The sequence below is a fragment of the Mytilus trossulus genome, chromosome 3 (genome assembly GCF_036588685.1).
Source record: "Mytilus trossulus isolate FHL-02 chromosome 3, PNRI_Mtr1.1.1.hap1, whole genome shotgun sequence".
Classification (NCBI taxonomy): Eukaryota; Metazoa; Mollusca; class Bivalvia; order Mytilida; family Mytilidae; genus Mytilus; species Mytilus trossulus.
In genome coordinates this window covers 83,732,764-83,751,092 of record NC_086375.1, presented here as the reverse complement: position 1 = coordinate 83,751,092, position 18,329 = coordinate 83,732,764, and the positions used below count along the sequence as shown (strand labels likewise).

The window sequence follows — 18,329 nt, the reverse complement described above, 5'->3', positions numbered from 1 at the left end:
GGGACGCACCTAACTATCGGGGTGCTTCGCCGAACTATTCGGACCCTTCCCGACCCGAAGAAATTTGTTACGAACTTACACGACTGCGTGCAGACAATGATAGGACATTGCAGATAATTGAGGAGAGAAACCGACTTTTTCACTTTTCGTTTCGCTGTCTGATCTCAAACGGGAGCAACAATCGTCAATGTGTGAACTCCGCATTAACCAAACATTCTAATCATCTTTTCATTTTTATCAATTTTTGATTAATTTTAAATTTCAAGGGAGTCGCTCTCAATAAGAATATTATTTGTTTTAAATTAAAAAAGCAGCAGCATTATAACAGAAACCAGATTAGTCGAGTATCACTTTGGTAATCGATACTCGGTACTAACGAGAGGTACTCGAGTACTCGTTGACATCCTTAGTAAAAAGTGATATAATCGTGCAAAGACGACTAAATAAATGATTGCTTACAAAATATGATACTCCAAATAGCAATTTTTTTTTTCATTATTACTGACGTCAGTGTATCAATGAAATACAAGCGACTTCTATCAACCATCAAACTATTGCAACGTCTACCTTCAAAAAGATAAGTTTTTAAATAACTTTTTTGCATCCTCTATTACGTGAATTTACACTATAAGTTGATCTGACCTGATAAACTATCGCTATAAAATAATTATCACCCTGTAAACATGGTAAACAAACTGAAACTCATATTTTAAAACACAATAGCACATAAATCTAACACTGAGTACATAGTAATGTCATGGACGTCGTTTCTATTGGGTGCATACTAATATGGACTATGCATTATGCAAACATCTTTTAATGTTTATAATACCAATCATCGAAAGTTGGTAGTCACTAAAACAGCTGACACCGCCATGTACAGTAGCATTTCTGGTAAGTCTTAATTTGAATTATTCGTCAGAATAAGGTCTTCATTTAAACTGATTAAGAAATAAAGTCTTTTTGGATCGGAATTAAGAAACGAAGGATTATGAGCTTCGATGTTCCTACATTTCATCTATTGTTATTTATAAGGTTTTCAAACTTTGAGAATTGTTTATATGTTAGTAGACTAATTTTATTTATTTGTCTATTATATATTTTGTGATATTTATTGCCTCGAATCTAAAGAATTTTACTCCCTTTGACTCCAAGTATCCTTAATAGCTGAAACGAACTTGTAATTTATCTTCCAGAGAATGTCTGTATCAACTTTACACGTCTTTATAGGAATACTGTCAATTACATGTACATCGTAAGTAAGCTATATTAACAACAGTACATTAACCATTACTTCACGACTCAAAATCACTGCATCCATTATAAGCCTTTTAAAAAAACTATATTTACTATCAATTCAAGAGGCAAGATTACTCAGGTCCATTAAACACCAAAATCAGAAGAACATTTTTTTTTTTTTGCTCTTCTGAATTTTGGTAATATCGAGGTCACCTCACTGCAGGTTAAAGACAAAGCACCTCACTGAAAGTCCAAGACTACCACCTTACTAAGTCCAAGACGACGAACCTGACTGCAGGTTTAAGACGACGCACTTTTCTGCAAGTCCAAGACGACCCACCTCACTGCATGTACAAGACAACCAACCTAAATGCAGTACTAAGACGAAACACATCATTGCATGTCCAAGACAACCCAGGTTGAATTCTTTGCTATCTATCGTTTACAACTGTATTGTAGAACACAGCTGCAGGGTAATAATATCAACAAATTAATGTTTTAAAATTATTATACTGTCATCGATTGCCCGTCACAATCCCTGAAAAACAGACACGGGACGCACAATAATATCCATTATATAACTTGGAATCCTCAATACTGTTCAACTTTGTACTTGTTTGGCTTTTCAAATTGATGAGTCTTATGTAGACGAAACTCACGTCTGGCGTACTGAAACTATTATCCTGGTACCTTTGATAACTATTGGGAACAATTTACGTTGTACAAATAAAAAAATGTATTTATGCTTAGAAAAAAGTATCTGACATTACGTTTATCAACCTATTAGAGGTATCCTTATTTACATAGATGTGTTATCAACAAAAAATTCAGATTTTATCCATTTAAAGCAAGCTAAGTAAGGGAAAGATAAAACCGTAATTCATATATCCGAAGAATAGCAGTAAAAAGGTATCAATATGAAGACGGAACAATAGACGAAATTGGCATTTCATTTCTACTAAATATTTTCCGAAAATGTTTCTGCATGTGGATAATTTTAGAAAATGACATTTTTCTTGTTTTATTAAAACTAACTTTAAAAAAGATAAAATATTTTTATATATCTTATATATATATAGTAACCAGATAAAGTTCCCTCATATCTTATCCTTATTACTGTATAAAATATATATACTTATAGCAATATTTTCTTGTTTTAATCGTCTTACAACTTTCCTTTTTATTGTACCTCATGTTTACAGTGACTTTACAAAACAACTTACAAATGCATTTTATCCAAATTTAACTTATGTGTTTTCCTAGATTACATAGAAACGCTTTTAATAATTTATATGTGCCACGTTATAGTAGTTTTAATCCATTAGTAAAACTTTTTTTTTATGAATATTTTTCAAAGGTGCCAAAAATGGTTCAACGTAACAGAGGAGTTTATGGTGATTCCAAATAATAATGGTAAGCAATCAATCCTTGAATATTAATGCTTATGATGTTATTCTTATAAGGATATTGAAATAAAGTCAACAGTAGTATACCGCTTTTCAAAATTCATAAATCGATAGATAAAAAATCTGGGTTACAAACTAAATTATTTTCCAATATCTCAAATCGGGGCCTAGTTCTGAGCTTTAACTCCGACGCCTCAGACTTGTTTTTAATATGCATATATAACTTTACCTGTTTGGAAACACTTTAGAAGCAATGAGCTAAACTCACATTATGAAAAAAAATATTAAATAAATTTGGTGCATCTTATGCACCTGTCTGGAGATATTTTATTCCAATATTTCAGATATGTTACAAATGTATTCCACGCAAAAAAATTAAAGTCAAATTCAAAGATTGAAACCACAAGAATAATATGATAAAAAAAAATAAGTAGAGCACACAGTTACCCTATGGTGAAGATTATGAGAAAGTTTCTATTAAAGGTCTCGATAAAGAAGAGTTATGAAAACAATATGGATATCTCTTTCCTTTAATAAATGACAAAGTCAAAACTTGTTTAGAGAACCCAATCATGTCCAGTAAAGTCCGATAAAAGTCCGATAAAAGTCCAATAAAAACCAATAAAGAAAATGCACAATGTAACTTCTACAAACTGTGTCCTACAGTCTGAACCTCAAGTTACATGATGTATTGATATCAGTATATGTTTTACTTTTCTCTTACTTTTATGGATCAAATATTAATATAAGTTTTTTTATCTTAACTGTTCTCTTAGTATGATGATATTAACCTTGTCGGGTGCATGTAGAATGTATTGCTACTACGATCTTGGTGTCTTCATTATCAAATCATGAGGAAAGTTGTTAGTTGTTTTGAAATCTGATTTCAATTGATTTATTGCTGCTTAACGTCTAGCGTCAGATAGTAAATACATTCTGAGGCGATAATATGCTAATGAAATATGAACTATAACTTGCTTTGAACTAGACTGTGCTGAATCAAATTTTAATCTTGCTAACACACAAGGTTACAGTCCAATAAATACATATTACTTTATGCATACTCATTATGCATACTCCTAGTTCATAGGTATTTAAAAAAAAATACATTAGAAATGTCGATCTACATTAGGACCCTAGTGAGATATGGAAAATAATCCAGACAATGTAAAAAACTATGACAATACATGTTACTCGATCTATTATCTCGTCACAATTGCTCTGGGCGTCACTGGTTAGTCCTGTATGGACGAAACGCGCGACTTGCGTATTAAATTATATACCTGGTACCTTTTAAAAGCTATTATTCGTGTGTTTTTCTGTCCTACATGTTCTTCCATTTATTTGTAATGTAGTCCTGTCATTTATTGTTGTCATTTTAATGTTATATTTAACATAACCATAAAAGCGGGAGGTTTGGCTAGCCACAAAATCAGACTCAACCCACTATTTTTTCTAAAACAATGTCCTGTATCAAGTCAGAAAATTGCAATTGTTATCGTATAGTTTGTTTCTGTGTGTGTTGTATTGTACTTTATTAATTTTTTTTCACTGCAGTTGTTTCGTTGTCGGAATGTACTATATAGTATTGTGCATTTTTGTAATTCTCTGTCCTGAATGTTCTTACATTAATTTGTACTGTATTCCTGTCATGTAAGGGTCAATTTAGTGTTATATTTAACATTGCCATAAAGGTGCGAGGTTTGGTTAGCCGCAAAACCAGGTTCAACCCACCATATTTTTCTAAAAATGTCTTGTACCAAGTCAGGAAAATGGTCATTGTTATATTATTATAGTTAGTTTCTGTGTGTTTTACATTTTAGTGTTGCGTTTCTGTTGTGTCGTAGTTATCCTCTTATATTTGATGTGGGTCTCTCAGTTTTAGTTTGTAACCCTGATTTGTTTTTTTCTCAATCGATTAATGAATTTCGAACAGCGGTATACTGCTGTTGCCTTTATTTTCCGAGGAAACAATCCACACAATGTAACAAGACATTGCCAATACGTGCTACTTGATCCGATATCTCGTCTGACCTCCTGTGGAAGCGATTCACACAATGTAACAAATCAATGACACTACATGTTACTTGATCTGTTATCTCGTTACATTTACCGAGGAAACAATTCACACAATGTAACAAATCAATGACACTACATGTTACTTGATCTGTTATCTCGTTACATTTACCGAGGAAACAATTCACACAATGTAACAAATCAATGACACTTCATGTTACTTGATCTGTTATCTCGTTACATTTACCGAGGAAACAATTCACACAATGTAACAAAACTATGACACTACATGTTACTTGATCTGTTATCTCATTACATTTACCGAGGAAACAATCCACACAATGTAATAAAACAATGACACTATATGTTACTTGATCTATTTACTCGTTTTATTTACCGACACAATGTTACAAAACAATGAGTCAATTATACATGTTTCTTAATCTGTTAACTCGTTAACTCGTTTATTTTACCGAGAAAACAGCCGAAATATTTGTCAACACGATTTAATAACAACATCTTTGTATAATAACATCTTATAACAGTACCTTGTGCCAATATTTAGACTGATATAATTTTTTCCTTATCTGCATAGTATCGTCTATTCTATACGATTTGGTGCATAGTTAATTTGCTTGTTGGTCCTTTTTATAGAAGACCTTTCTTTTTAGACCCTTCTACAACGTATTTTGTTTTACATGCACACGTATAAAAATTGCGATTTTTATCTCACGCAATCATAGGTTTGAACGTAGTTTTCAATTTAGACCTGTTTATATATATATATAAACTGTATTCAATAGTTATTTATTTTTCAACCTGATAAAGCATGTATATATTTCTACTAAGTTTGAAACATTATCAAGTTCTTATCAATTTTGCAGGTAATGGAGTGGTTGTAAAGTTACAATTAGAACTGAGCCAAGTAATAGCAGACGCAATGGCTATGGTAGGAGTCCTTATACTGCATTTGGGGATTAACAATAACCAGAAAAATTTCTGCAGATAATTTATATTTTATTATACTTAGACTTTGTCATACAATAAAAATAAAAGAAATCTTACTTTATATTGTTGAACGATCTAACTACATTGCCGATTTACCAAAAGTAACTTGCATTAAATATTTCAAACTTTAACAGCAAAACTTGTCTTTAAAATAAAGAGCTTTCCTTAATTTCTATATTTTGATTTAAAAGAAGAAAGCCTGCACATAAATATAAAACAAATGGAATGATTTTTTCTCCATATTGTTAATTTCTCTTTTAAAGGACGGTTATGGTTGTTTGGCACCGTCTTATGGTGTTAATATATCCCAATTCGTTCGCTATGATCGTGTCTGCAGTTACAGTAGTACGTTTGGATTTTAACGAGAATAATCTTATTATAATATTAATGGTAAATCATAAAGTCTGAGATTTTGATATAAAAATTACTTAAAACCTTTACTAAATTCATCCTTTAGTTACAAAAAATAGGTTTCCATGTTTGGCTGTACCCGTAGAAAACTCCTTTTAAACGGAATAGCACATCCTGCATTTTACAGGGATATTAACCGAGCTTGGAATTTCGGGAAAATCTATCAATCCTTTAAATGAAATTATTCTTAAAAGTAATCAACTCAATACTATCACTGTTGTACACTTTCACGGTACTACAATGTGTCGATATTTTTATTTTGTCATTACACACGTGTACTGGTTGATAATTTAGTCTCAGATGCAGTTTTTTTTTGTATTTGTAGTTATTGTCTTTGAACTAGTTGTCAGTAATTACAAGCACTTGCGGATATGTACTATGAGTCTTCTTTTGTTGTGAGGCGTGAATGAATACGCTTCCATGTCCAGTCTGCGTTTTTGTTAGATGCGTTCTTGCTTTGAATCAGTCAGATGAATTAAACCCTGTTCAACAGTTTTTATAATCTGCTCTTATGTTGTGCACTAACACCACTGCTCAAGGTAAGGAGAAGGTTTAGCGTTCATGAACATGTTTAATCGCGCCACATTCTTTATGTTTCTGTTCAAAGTTAAAAGCCAGTAGTTTGGGTTTTATCTGTGGTTCAAATCTGTCATATTTGTTTTTCGTAAATTATTTTGTTATATGCCGTTAGTTATCGCAATTGAATTGGTTCGTATTTTTTCATGTGAGGGCCTTTTAAAACCGTCTATACGATATGGGTTTTTTCACACTGTCGAAGACCGTATGTTTGCGTGTAATTGCTATATAATTCATTTGAACGTTTTTTTGGATAGTTGTTCCCGTTAGCAATCATACCAGATCTTCTTATTTTCATATTGTTATGACTTTTGATATTTCTGATTTAATTTTGAGAATTCGTTTCTTAGAGCTTTAAACTAGGCTGAAGCTACACTTTTTCTCACCAAATTTCCCAGTTACGCTATGTTCTGCAGTCTTTAGTATCCAATGTTGTGTTTTGTATACTATGTTTAACTTTTGGTATCATTTTTGAGTTAATAGTTGTCAAGAATTATAGTTTTTCAATTGAATGTATTTCATTATTGCTAGATCGTCCACAACACGTATGCAATATTTGACAGATACACATGCATTGCTATAAATACAATGTGTATTTAAATGGAATGATCCAAATGCAATATACAACAACTGTTATACAAAACAGTCTCAAATCTAGAAAGTAGTTCTGAAGCCATTTCGATGACAATAACTTATTTCAAACACACCTTTAAAAGCTTTTAAAAGTAATCAATCCTATCTAAAAATTAACCTACAAATCAGTTTGAATAACTTATTATACATATCGATGAAATCTTTTTATCCTAGTCTACTTTAAGAGATACTTTTGCCTATATCCTTACTTCATTTTTCTGCATTAAATTTTATGCTTAGACATCAGCTCTTTGGTATTTCTTTGTATTATTAAACAACATTCAACATTACTTTGAAAACACTTATTTCAGAGTGTAGAGATGCACCATTCTATGAACCTTCGATGGCAGGACGATAGATTTATACGACAAGGCAGCACAAATCCACACAAGACCTATATCAACATGTATGGGACAGATCCAGACTTTGAGTTCGTCTGGGTGCCAGATGTATACATGACCAATGAAGTACCGTCAGGAATACTGGATTATCAACCGACAGATATCATTAGAATTTACGAAAATGGCACATTACTGTTATCAAAACAGTTAAGTTTGATTGTTCCAAGTGTCATTCTCTTAAACATCCTTTGGGGTTATATAGGTTGAAGTCTTCGAATTATAAATATAGTCCTTTAGATCATCAATCCTCTTCAATATAAAAAAAACACACAAACAATATATATATATAAATATGTGTACTTTTATATAATCCAAAAAAAGTGGGCCAGATTTTTGAAATAAGATCAACACGAATTACAGTCATTGTATGTTAGTTTCTTATTGATTTCGTGTTGTTGTCCTCTGCTTTTTTTCAAATGTGTTTGGTTATTTTTTAACATCAAAGTATGCGGAAAACTTAAGGGTGATGAGCTATGTTCATGTATCTTGTGTATTGCATCAAACATGTCTTATCTTTTCCAATTCCTCTAACCACAATTATATCCATTTTCCCCAATCATGAAAATACCAAATTATACCAACTAGAACACACCCACGAAATCGCGAGCATTTACAGCTTGGTTGAAAGTTTATTGTAGGGAGATTTTTTGCAAAAGATTTTTTGCCTTGAGAATTTCAGAAAAGTTATCAAAATTCATAGGTAATTGGAGACAGGGCACATTTTTTTAAGCCCTCTCCCTTTTTCGAAAGTCTGTTAATTATTTTTTTTTATCCATTATTTCAGTCGTGTTTCTGTATACTACGAACATACGTATATTATAAATAAAGTGTTTTTGTTATTAACTGTCAGTTTCTTCTCCACGGCAATCACTGCTATATTTTATAGAGAGGCTCTATCAACGCGAAAATAATGTTTCTGTCCCGAGTACTCTTATGAAAGTTGTGTGCAAGTCTAAAACCGGAAGTCTTGAAGGAGTTCAAAGTTGGTTTGATGACAGAAACAATATTCGGACGCTTTTATTTTCATTTTTCTCTCAAAATAACCCAAACTGAACAATCATAAGGATTGTTGACAAATGCGACTATGCTTGGTACCTATTGAACACAGATTAATGATTAATTTATTGTGTAAGGAAGAGAAGCGACACACAATATGAGGTCTTTTCGTTTATTGTATAGATAACCGTACTGGTACATGCCAAACGCAACACGAAGGGTGGATCAGGTAGGAAATACTTGCCCTTCCGGAACCTTAGATCAATGGTTGGGTTTGTCTTGCAAAGTCTTTCTATGTAGGTTTTTTGATTATTTTTTTCAGCTGTCAATAAATAGTATGATTACCTTTATATATTCATAGTGCTCGGGATATAAACGAAACCTTATATGTATGTAGAACATATCCTGAATTTATGTCTTGCTGTCAAATACGAACATGTATATCCTTTGACCACATATGGATTTATAAAAAGAAAGGTGATGTGGTATGATTGCCAATGCGACAATTATTTGACTTGAAATGACCTAGATATAAACAATTATTATAAGAACAACCATGAGAAAAACCCATACACATAGGACGCATTATAACAGGCATGACACATGTAAAACAATTCAAACAAGAAATCTGTATTAACCATTTATATATGTGCCTCACTAAAACATGAGAGCATGAGATTCTTATTGAATACCTCTTAAATAAGAGTATTTGTTGTAGGCATGTTGTGATGTTTTACTGTAAACTAAGGTTGTTTAAAGTGCCAATGACCAACGAGATATGTAGTATACAGTTTCAGAGCAGTAAGTGTTTTCAAGATAATAGCTAGTGTTGTTATATTTTTAAAGTAACGGAAGTAAAAAGAAATGTTTGAATGGATTGCTGTACTTGTAATCCCCTATTTTATTGCCATTTCTACAATACTGTACATTATGTAAATTAAAATTTTCGGATATACTTTAATATAAGATAAGGAGATGTGGTATAATAGCCCATGAAACAACGTTTCAACAGAGTCCAAATACGGCGGATATTATAAGTTACTACTGACCCAAAAGTAAATAATTCAAACCAAAAATCAAAAGACCTGCTTTTTTATATAATTGTAAAACAAATATGTCAAACGACAACCACTGAATTGAAGACTTCTGATATGGGACACGCATATACGTACTGTTGAGAGCTTAAATATGTGTGAACTCTCAACACTCCTCTCCTTACACGGAACAGGGGTGTAACAGTCATACATAAGAATCTTTCATTTTCTGATACTAGTTCAAAGTCAATTACAGCTAATAAATAAATCATGTTCTCTCAGACATACATATTGTGAAACATACACATTGTAAGAAGGAGTACAATGCACATTATCGTTCAAAAAAGGAAAAAAATAATAACATTAAACATATCTAATTGCTTAAAGCTTTTCTGTTCGGTGTGAGCTAAGGCTTCATGTTGAAGGCCGTACTTTGACCTATAATGGTTGTGGTTTTTACAAATTTTGACTTGGATGGAGAATTGTCTCATTGGCACTCATAACACATCTTATATCTATTTAGTCGAATACATTTGTACCTGCTGGTTTTTAATTTATAATTGAATGATTATTGTGAAAAAAAGAGAGCGACATAATTCATAATAGACGGCGGGCTAATTATCATGTTATACTAATAATCATTATTCAATAAAGAGAATATTAATATAAAAAAAGAATATGTGGTATGATTGCCAACGAGACAACTGTCCACAAGAGACCAAAATGACACAGACATTAACAACTATAGGTAACCGTACGGCCTTCAAGAATGAGCAAAGCCCATACCGCATAGTCAGTTAACTTCCTTGACAACACCAACATTGATGTATATAATGACACATCAAATATTTGGTACCTCTTAATCATAGCCTCGCCATTTTAAAGCGTTTGATTTTTTTCTTTATATTTTATTACATATTTGTTTTCAGACGCCTATAGCGAAGAAGAAATGGATCTTGACTGGTTCTATAACCCTCCTGTTACTTTCTCAAAAGATTATGTGTCGTTAGTTTCAAAAATAGCAAACACCATGACAGAAAAATGTGAAGGGGGTGAAATAGCACCGAATGGTAAATATGGATATAATATACTCTCTGAAATATCTAAAATAATCTGATATGCGTCCGATGTTTAATAGTTTAAAACCATATTCATAAGTATACTTCCTTCTTAACTTTTCTTCATTGTAGAAGGTTTTGTTCCTAAAATTTTCTCGATTAATAAAATGATCGTTTTCCAAAAATCCCAATCACTGTTTCATATTTTTTTATATATAAAAATTCACAGAGATATAAAGCGATTACAAATAACTTAATGTGCACCATTAGATCATTGGGGAAGTGGAACTATTTGGCTCTTAACAGTATGATGATTTTATACTTTCAAAAAGTGGGGTTTTTTTTGTGGCAATTCGTTTTGAATAATATGACAAAAAAGACAAAATATATATGCTGTTTGATTTCACAATTTAAAATGGCTAGTATATACAATATACATGTGTATCACTTTTGCTACAATGTTTCTGATAAATAGTATAGGTATGCAGTATCAAAGGCTCTCTGTACAAAATTGTGAAATTCTACAATGTCATTGATAAGCAGTAAAGGTGTATGTAATAATAATACAGTTATGATAGCAAAAAAATTGGTAATACACATACATGTTTTAGTTATTTTTTGTGTTATTTTATGTGCCTTGACACAACATCCTATGTGTTTCTAAGTAAAAATAATAGTTTTATGTTTTTAGAACTAAGACCATGTATACAGCTTAACATTGAAGTCGAGCAGGTCTACAAAGGATTTATTGTTCAAGTATATTTACCGAGCAGTGCGATATTATTCATGTTATGGTTGGGATTCTGGCTCAATTTTAAGGAGGTTTCAGCCCGTATCCGTATTGTCTCAGTAGCTTTTACACTCACTGTAACACAGATGGTTGGAGTAATGATTGTCTTTCCGGATATTGTGGAATTAGAACCTTTGGTAGTATGGAATGCGTTTTGCCTCGGTATGAACATACTAGCGTTCATCGAGTTCCTTGTTGTTCATAACATGTATATGAACATCCAACTGAAGAAAGCACAAAGTCAAGAATTAACGGTTACTCCACTACCTTCATCGGCAGTATCTATGCAGGTTAGTGTGCAGCTATGTAGTCAAAGGACAAGGCTCACTTATGACATTGGCCTTAAATGTCAACTTTATCATTTAACACCAACAAGGTCACAGTGGAGTTCGTAAAGGAGTCTATTTCAAAAGCCCTACTGCTAAATAAATCAGTTCTGTTCATTAAAAGAACACAATATTCTCCAAAGTAAGCCAAATTTTAAAATTTTGTCAAAATATGATGATTTTGTGCAATTTTTTTATACCTAAAAGCTTTAGGAAAACATACGATCCAAAATGATTTGTTACCAAAAGTATTTCTATGTGAAATTTTTGATTTTTGGTCCGATTTAAATAGCATAAAAAAATTATGGCTAATTTTAACCCTTCGTGAACAGAAACAAAACATGTATAATTCCGTATATATATTATATAATATCTATTTCCATGGTGCCACTTTCATTGAACATAACGTGAAGGCAGAATATACCTAAGTATTATTAAAACTCAATAGTGAAATACAAACTGACAACGATATGACAAATAAACGAAAAACCACAAAAAAACAACCATAAAACACAAAGTAGGATACTAAAGACCGAGTAACACGAACCCCACGAAAACTGGGTTGATCTGATGTGCTCGTGAAGGGTTGGTATATCCTGCTCGACATGTGACACCGGTCGTTTTAAAAAAAAAAAAGAAGTATAAACATACTCCATAGCTGCTACACATGTACCAATTTTAAGAAACAATAAAATATATTCAATAGTTTCTACACATGTTGTAATAGGTATGAGAAAATATGGTAATCCATGACTGCTTACTTAGCTTAGAACCCTCACTGATTACAACGACACATGATACCTTAAAATTAAAGTAAACGGGATGACTATTTAGTGAAGTGTCTCCATCAATGCTTAAACATTTTATATTAATATAACATCTGCATTTTCTATATAGAGTAAAAATATGGTAAAACGAATTCAAGTCCAACCTATGAGTGGAGACTTAGACCCAGAAGACCTAGGCCGTCGAAGGAAAAGACATAGGCCACCATGCATTACACCGGATACTGTAGATAAAATGTGTATGGTGGCATTTATTTTCATCTTTATTACATTTAATATTGTATATTGGACCACCTTTATGCATTTTGACCTATAATGGTTTTTCTTTTACAAAATGATATGCGACTTGGATGGAGAGTTGTTTCATTGGCACTAATACCATATCTTCATATGAAAAGGGCAAACAATATGTTAAAAAACATGTATATTATTGGAAAGTATGTTTGTATTTTTTCACCAGGGTTTGTACTTATGTTCTTGCAATAAATCGATGTTAGAGTCTCCAGTGTTCGTAGTATGCTTATGAAGTAAAATTGAGAATGGAAATGGGGAATGTGTCAAAGAGACAACAACCCGACCAAATAAAAAAACAACAGCAGAAGGTCACCAACAGGTCTTCAATGTAGCGAGAAATTCCCGCACCCGGAGGCGTCCTTCAGCTGGCCCCTAAACAAATATATACTAGTTCAGTGATAATGAACGCCATACTAATTTCCAAATTGTACACAAGAAGGCATATTTAGTGATATAAAAAGTAAGGTATATATCTATAGTGTTCTTCAAATAAAATTAACGGTACAAATTGTACTTCATCAGATGACCTTTCGACAATAGATGTTTCTTCAGTGTCACTAGAGACCATTATATTTGAAAGAACCAGATCGGACGCAATAAGCAGTACACTAAAAACAAATTCTTCGTTTTAAAATTCAGCATCTTTTATCAAAAATGTTAAGATGACATTTAAATTCAGGTTTTACGTATAAATGTATTGACCCACTGAGGTCTGCTTCTTGCTACTTGGCCCTTTTGTTCAGGTGAGCTACAACCAAATCAGTTCAATAAAATTCCCCGTAACATCTGCTGGAAAAAAATATTCAATTGGAAAAATATTCATTCAAAAAAGGCAATTACGGTTGTCCCGAACTTTGAAAATATCATTAATCATCCGAATAAAAAAAGTGAAAACAAGTAATGCAAATCCAATTGTGCAACCTCGGACTATAAATGAAACAATTAAAAAAAAAACACAAATGAAATATCTTTGACGTTTAGCCGTGACCTTAAAACTGCTTATTAACATACTATGTTACTTATAGAGACCTGTTGGTGACCTTCTGCTGTTGTTGTTTTTTCTTTGGTCGGGTTGTTGTCTCTTTGACACATTCCCCATTTCCATTCTCAATTTTACATTAAAAAAATACTGCTTTCATATATCAAAGTATCGCAATTATATTAGAACGTAGAGCATTTCATTTATGAACATAGGAAAAACACAGCACTACAAGTTTAACACAGACTCAAAACTTGACTTGTTGTTTGAATTAGAAAAATATGTTTTTAAGTTTGCATTTTTTTATTTTTCATTGCCGAAAACACACCGCATGAATTGTCTGCATATTTACAATTTCATATTAGACAATCATATCGCTTTTTCATATAAGAAACTTTTTTATTGTGTAGCTTTTTCATTTGACTGAGAATATAACAAATAGTTCGATAATTATTTTTAAAACCAACGCATGTATATTGTTTGTTGAGGTCTCAATCACTGATTAAAGTTATATATATTTAGTTATATATAGAAACTTTAGTTATATATAGAAACTTTCTCCATTTTTAAACGAATAAAATGCGGTTCTATAATTAAACAAGTCTTTTTAAAGTTGTTAGTCTATTTTACAATGACTTATATTCCTATCAATACATTTAATTTGTAGAAATCGTCATGACATTGCAATCCTCAATTAAAATTCTGTTTTGAAATATTTTTTGTTGCCAATTTTGCACGTACCGATTTCAACGTATATGGTCCAAACATAAGTTTCGATTGTCATTGAGGTATACTAGAAGGTTTTATCTACAAGTACATATTTATTGATAATTTTCTATGATTTTTGTTAGGTTTTGACGGTCGTTGTTCTTATTACTTGAAAGAAATATCATTTTAAACTGAAAACTACCCCCCTGTTTGTAAAGTCGCATACGTGCACTCGAAAAACTAATTGACTGATGGGTTTCCAATTTTTGTATGAAAAATGGAATAAGACTGAAAATAGATTCAAAAGAGAAATGTATGTATTATTTTCAGTCAGATTAGTTGAAGTCTGGAGCTGGCATGTCAGTTAACTGCTAGTAGTCTGATGTTATTTATGTATTGTCATTTTGTTTATTTTCTTTGGTTACATCTTCTGACATCAGACTCGGACTTCTCTTGAACTGAATTTTAATGTGCGTATCGTTATGCGTTTGCTTTTCTGCATTGGCTAGAGGTATAGGGGGAGGGTTGAGATCTCATAACTCAAAACATGTTAAACCACGCCGCATTTTTGCGCCTGTCAGGAGCCTCTGGTCTTTGTTAGTCTTCACAGGCACTTGTCTCAGAAAAAAAATTACCTATATACCTGTTATATTAAGGTATATATATGCTTACAGTAGGTTGATGAGATCTTTGGAGACGATTCATGGCGACTACAACATGTTTTGGCAGGGGAAATCATAGAGAGGGGAGCCTAACTCGCTTCAGATGATAATCAGACAATGGCGGCTTTATTTCGGAAATATCTAGATTTTACATATCAAATAAGAATACAGTCCGAACATACCGATAAATTATCCTGCTAGTTCGATTGGCTTAAGTTTTTTTGTGTTTTTATTTTGGTAAGTGTATGAACCCTTGACCGGTTATTTGGGGTCTTCTTCTACACTCCCAAAATAGGATAACAAACACGTATTAGCACACGAATGCACTCAATTAAAGTGTTTTCTACGTGTATTATAAAACAATAGAAAAGGGGGAGGGGAATTACTTTAAAAAATTAATTTAAATTTGTTTTATTCGTTAAATTATTCTACCGATATACAAATTTCATTAATCGAGTAAAATTAATTAAAAATGAATATATATTTCAGCAAGAAATTTACATAAAATGTTTTTTTTAAACCAGTTTAATTCTGTAACAAATACGCATTTTTTTTCCACCGGAGGAAAATTATCGGTGCTTACGGTGCTTTCACTTGCATAATTTTGATTTTGGATATCATGCTTAACACTTGCAGTATTCTCGTGTAAGCATTGATTTGTTTAAACTGTTACAATTTTTAAAGATTTGTAAATAACAAAAATATCAATGACTTGCTTTAACTATTAGATATATCAAATGGATTACAATACTGCATTGGAAACACAGGCACTCGTCTCAAAAAATATATTCCTATATACCTTAATATAACGTGTTATATTAAGGTATATAGGAATTTTTTTTTATGAGACAAGTGCCTGTGATTGGAAAGCCTCAGTTGAACTTGAAAAGGATCCACATAAAAACAATGACCAAATAATGTGATTTGGTGTAAGTCATCCAAATATTTTGGATACTAAAAAGAGACTCCGTGAAGTGGTATTGTAATATAATTATTTATAAGGCTCTGTATGACAGTGTAATCAAATTATAGCCTCAGATAATATAGCTATAGCTCTATCTGCAATGATATTAATAAATCGAAACTTCTATTTTATTCTTTCTTTCCCTATTTCTGTTCTTTTTTAAATCAATATTATGTTAATAAAATAAAAACTAAACGATTCCAGAATTTATAATAATGCAGAAGTTGGATATAATAGAAATCAGTGGCGGATCCAGAAATTTTCACAAGTGGTAGCCCACTAACTGACCTAAGAGGGGACCCTCTCCAGTGATTCCCTATATAAGCAACCATTGTTTTCCCAAAGCCCCCCCCCTAAAATCCGTCTCTGGAAATTTATATTATTATCATGCCCTGAAATCCTGTCCAATAACAATTTAAGGAAGATCCACTCATATATATATAGTTTTCACGCAATTTGGCTTCTTTATCTGCAGTATTGTTCACTGAATCAGGATAGGCGGGTCTAGACCAAATTTATAGTGACAAATTTGGTTGATATATATTGTGTCCTTAATTCCATAATTTTTCATATTTATAAATCTGGATTGCAGATCTGTGATGATTTATTTTTAATTATGACAATTTGAAGCTGTGACAAAAAAAAACAACTAGGTAGGAACCGTTTATAAAATATGTTTCTTTGATTAATACCTCTGTTTAAGAATCAGATTCTATATGCCTTATAAGAGTTTCAAAATAATTTAAATATACCCTTACAATAGTATTTGATACTGATAAACATCAAGAATAGAGCTCTATTCATTTGTTGTTAACTATACAATGTAGTAATTATCTATATAGACGCTGGTGTTACTTCAGAAAATGTTATTGTTTGCTGCCGACGAATTGGCTTTCAATATCGTGAATATTTATTTAACAATACGGGTACAGAAATAAGAAGACCAATGCACTCCCACGTCAATTCATTCATTCAAGAGGACCTCTTAAAACTCATAGGCGTGCTTAATGTTTTGTTTTTCTATATCAACCAAAGATGCAGACACTCGAATTTTCTTTGTAACATATGTTCTTTTCTTGACAAACGCGTCCCAATAACTGTATGAGGCAGATTTCACACAGAAGTTTCTTTGAGCATATTACAAAAAATATAAGAAGTTTTTCTTATTTGTTGTTTCCAGCTGCAGTCAGTAATGTAAGCATATATCATATGTCCATAATATTTGGAATGCAGTTGTCAGAAGCTGGATAAAACTTGGTAGTTCGTGTGCTCGCACCCCTCATTAAGCTTCATTTAGGGTCAGTCAAGATTTTTGCAGGTTTCACTCATAAATTCGTCTAGCTTGGGGACCCCTCCACAAACCACTTTAAAAAATTCAAGATATGCATCGGTTGTATTAACTGAAGCACATCTGATACTAAAAGTCATGGAGTTTATTTAGACCAGCCCATGTTCAGGTTTTATTGACTAGAGACCTTTTGCATGCAGGGACACAAATGAGTCATTTTTCAGTAGATGCATTTGGTCTCTGGTTGAGAGTTATCTTTTTCAATCATTAGCAATCTTACCACATATTTTCATTTTTATAAGGGTGACATTTCTGTGTGTCAACTGTTTGTTCTTAAATGTTAAGCTGTAACACCGTCACAAGTTCCAGGAGAATTAATTATTTGCATGTACAGTATGTGTAAGCCCACCATATTCTCATTCTGTATGACCTTGTTCTAAGTGAGTAGTGTGAAACTCTGTTTGCTTTTGGTCATATTGAGTTTTATTTGTTTGACACTTGCATTTTTTAGATGTGTTGGGATCCTAATTATACACCAACAAACAACACTACCTTTAAAGACACCATAATATATAAGACTAGATACATAGACCAATATCTCAGGACCACCTAATTGAATAAGATTACCAAAGATTTCAAATAATTTGGAAACAGGGTTAAATAAGTATAGGTCTAATTGGAGCTAAGTGGTAATATAGCTGTATATAGCTACCAAATAGTGTGAATAGAAAAAGAAAATTAAGACGTGTCTTGTA

At 32.1% G+C, this 18,329-nt stretch overlaps 1 protein-coding gene across 1 annotated transcript; it reads left to right on the top strand.

The window, feature by feature from the left end:
• Window positions 1–763: 763 nt before the first annotated feature.
• On the top strand, window positions 764–13,180 carry LOC134712666 (glutamate-gated chloride channel alpha-like). The gene is made up of 9 exons (XM_063574416.1): window positions 764–894; window positions 1,197–1,255; window positions 2,597–2,652; window positions 5,546–5,610; window positions 7,601–7,836; window positions 9,405–9,487; window positions 10,650–10,790; window positions 11,470–11,858; window positions 12,792–13,180. The coding sequence occupies exons 2-9, from the start codon at window positions 1,200–1,202 to the stop codon at window positions 12,993–12,995; spliced, it is 1,230 nt and encodes a 409-aa protein (XP_063430486.1). The 5' UTR covers window positions 764–894; window positions 1,197–1,199; the 3' UTR covers window positions 12,996–13,180.
• The last annotated feature ends 5,149 nt before the right edge of the window (window positions 13,181–18,329 follow it).

Bases quoted from the DNA above. Each gene is read 5' to 3' on its own strand.
- LOC134712666 (XM_063574416.1), top strand. From the start codon at position 1,200: ATGTCTGTATCAACTTTACACGTCTTTATAGGAATACTGTCAATTACA. The intron at 9,488-10,649 runs GTAAGTGTTTTC...ATTTGTTTTCAG, and splicing joins TAGTATACAGTTTCAGAGCA to ACGCCTATAGCGAAGAAGAA. The intron at 11,859-12,791 runs GTTAGTGTGCAG...TTTTCTATATAG, and splicing joins CATCGGCAGTATCTATGCAG to AGTAAAAATATGGTAAAACG.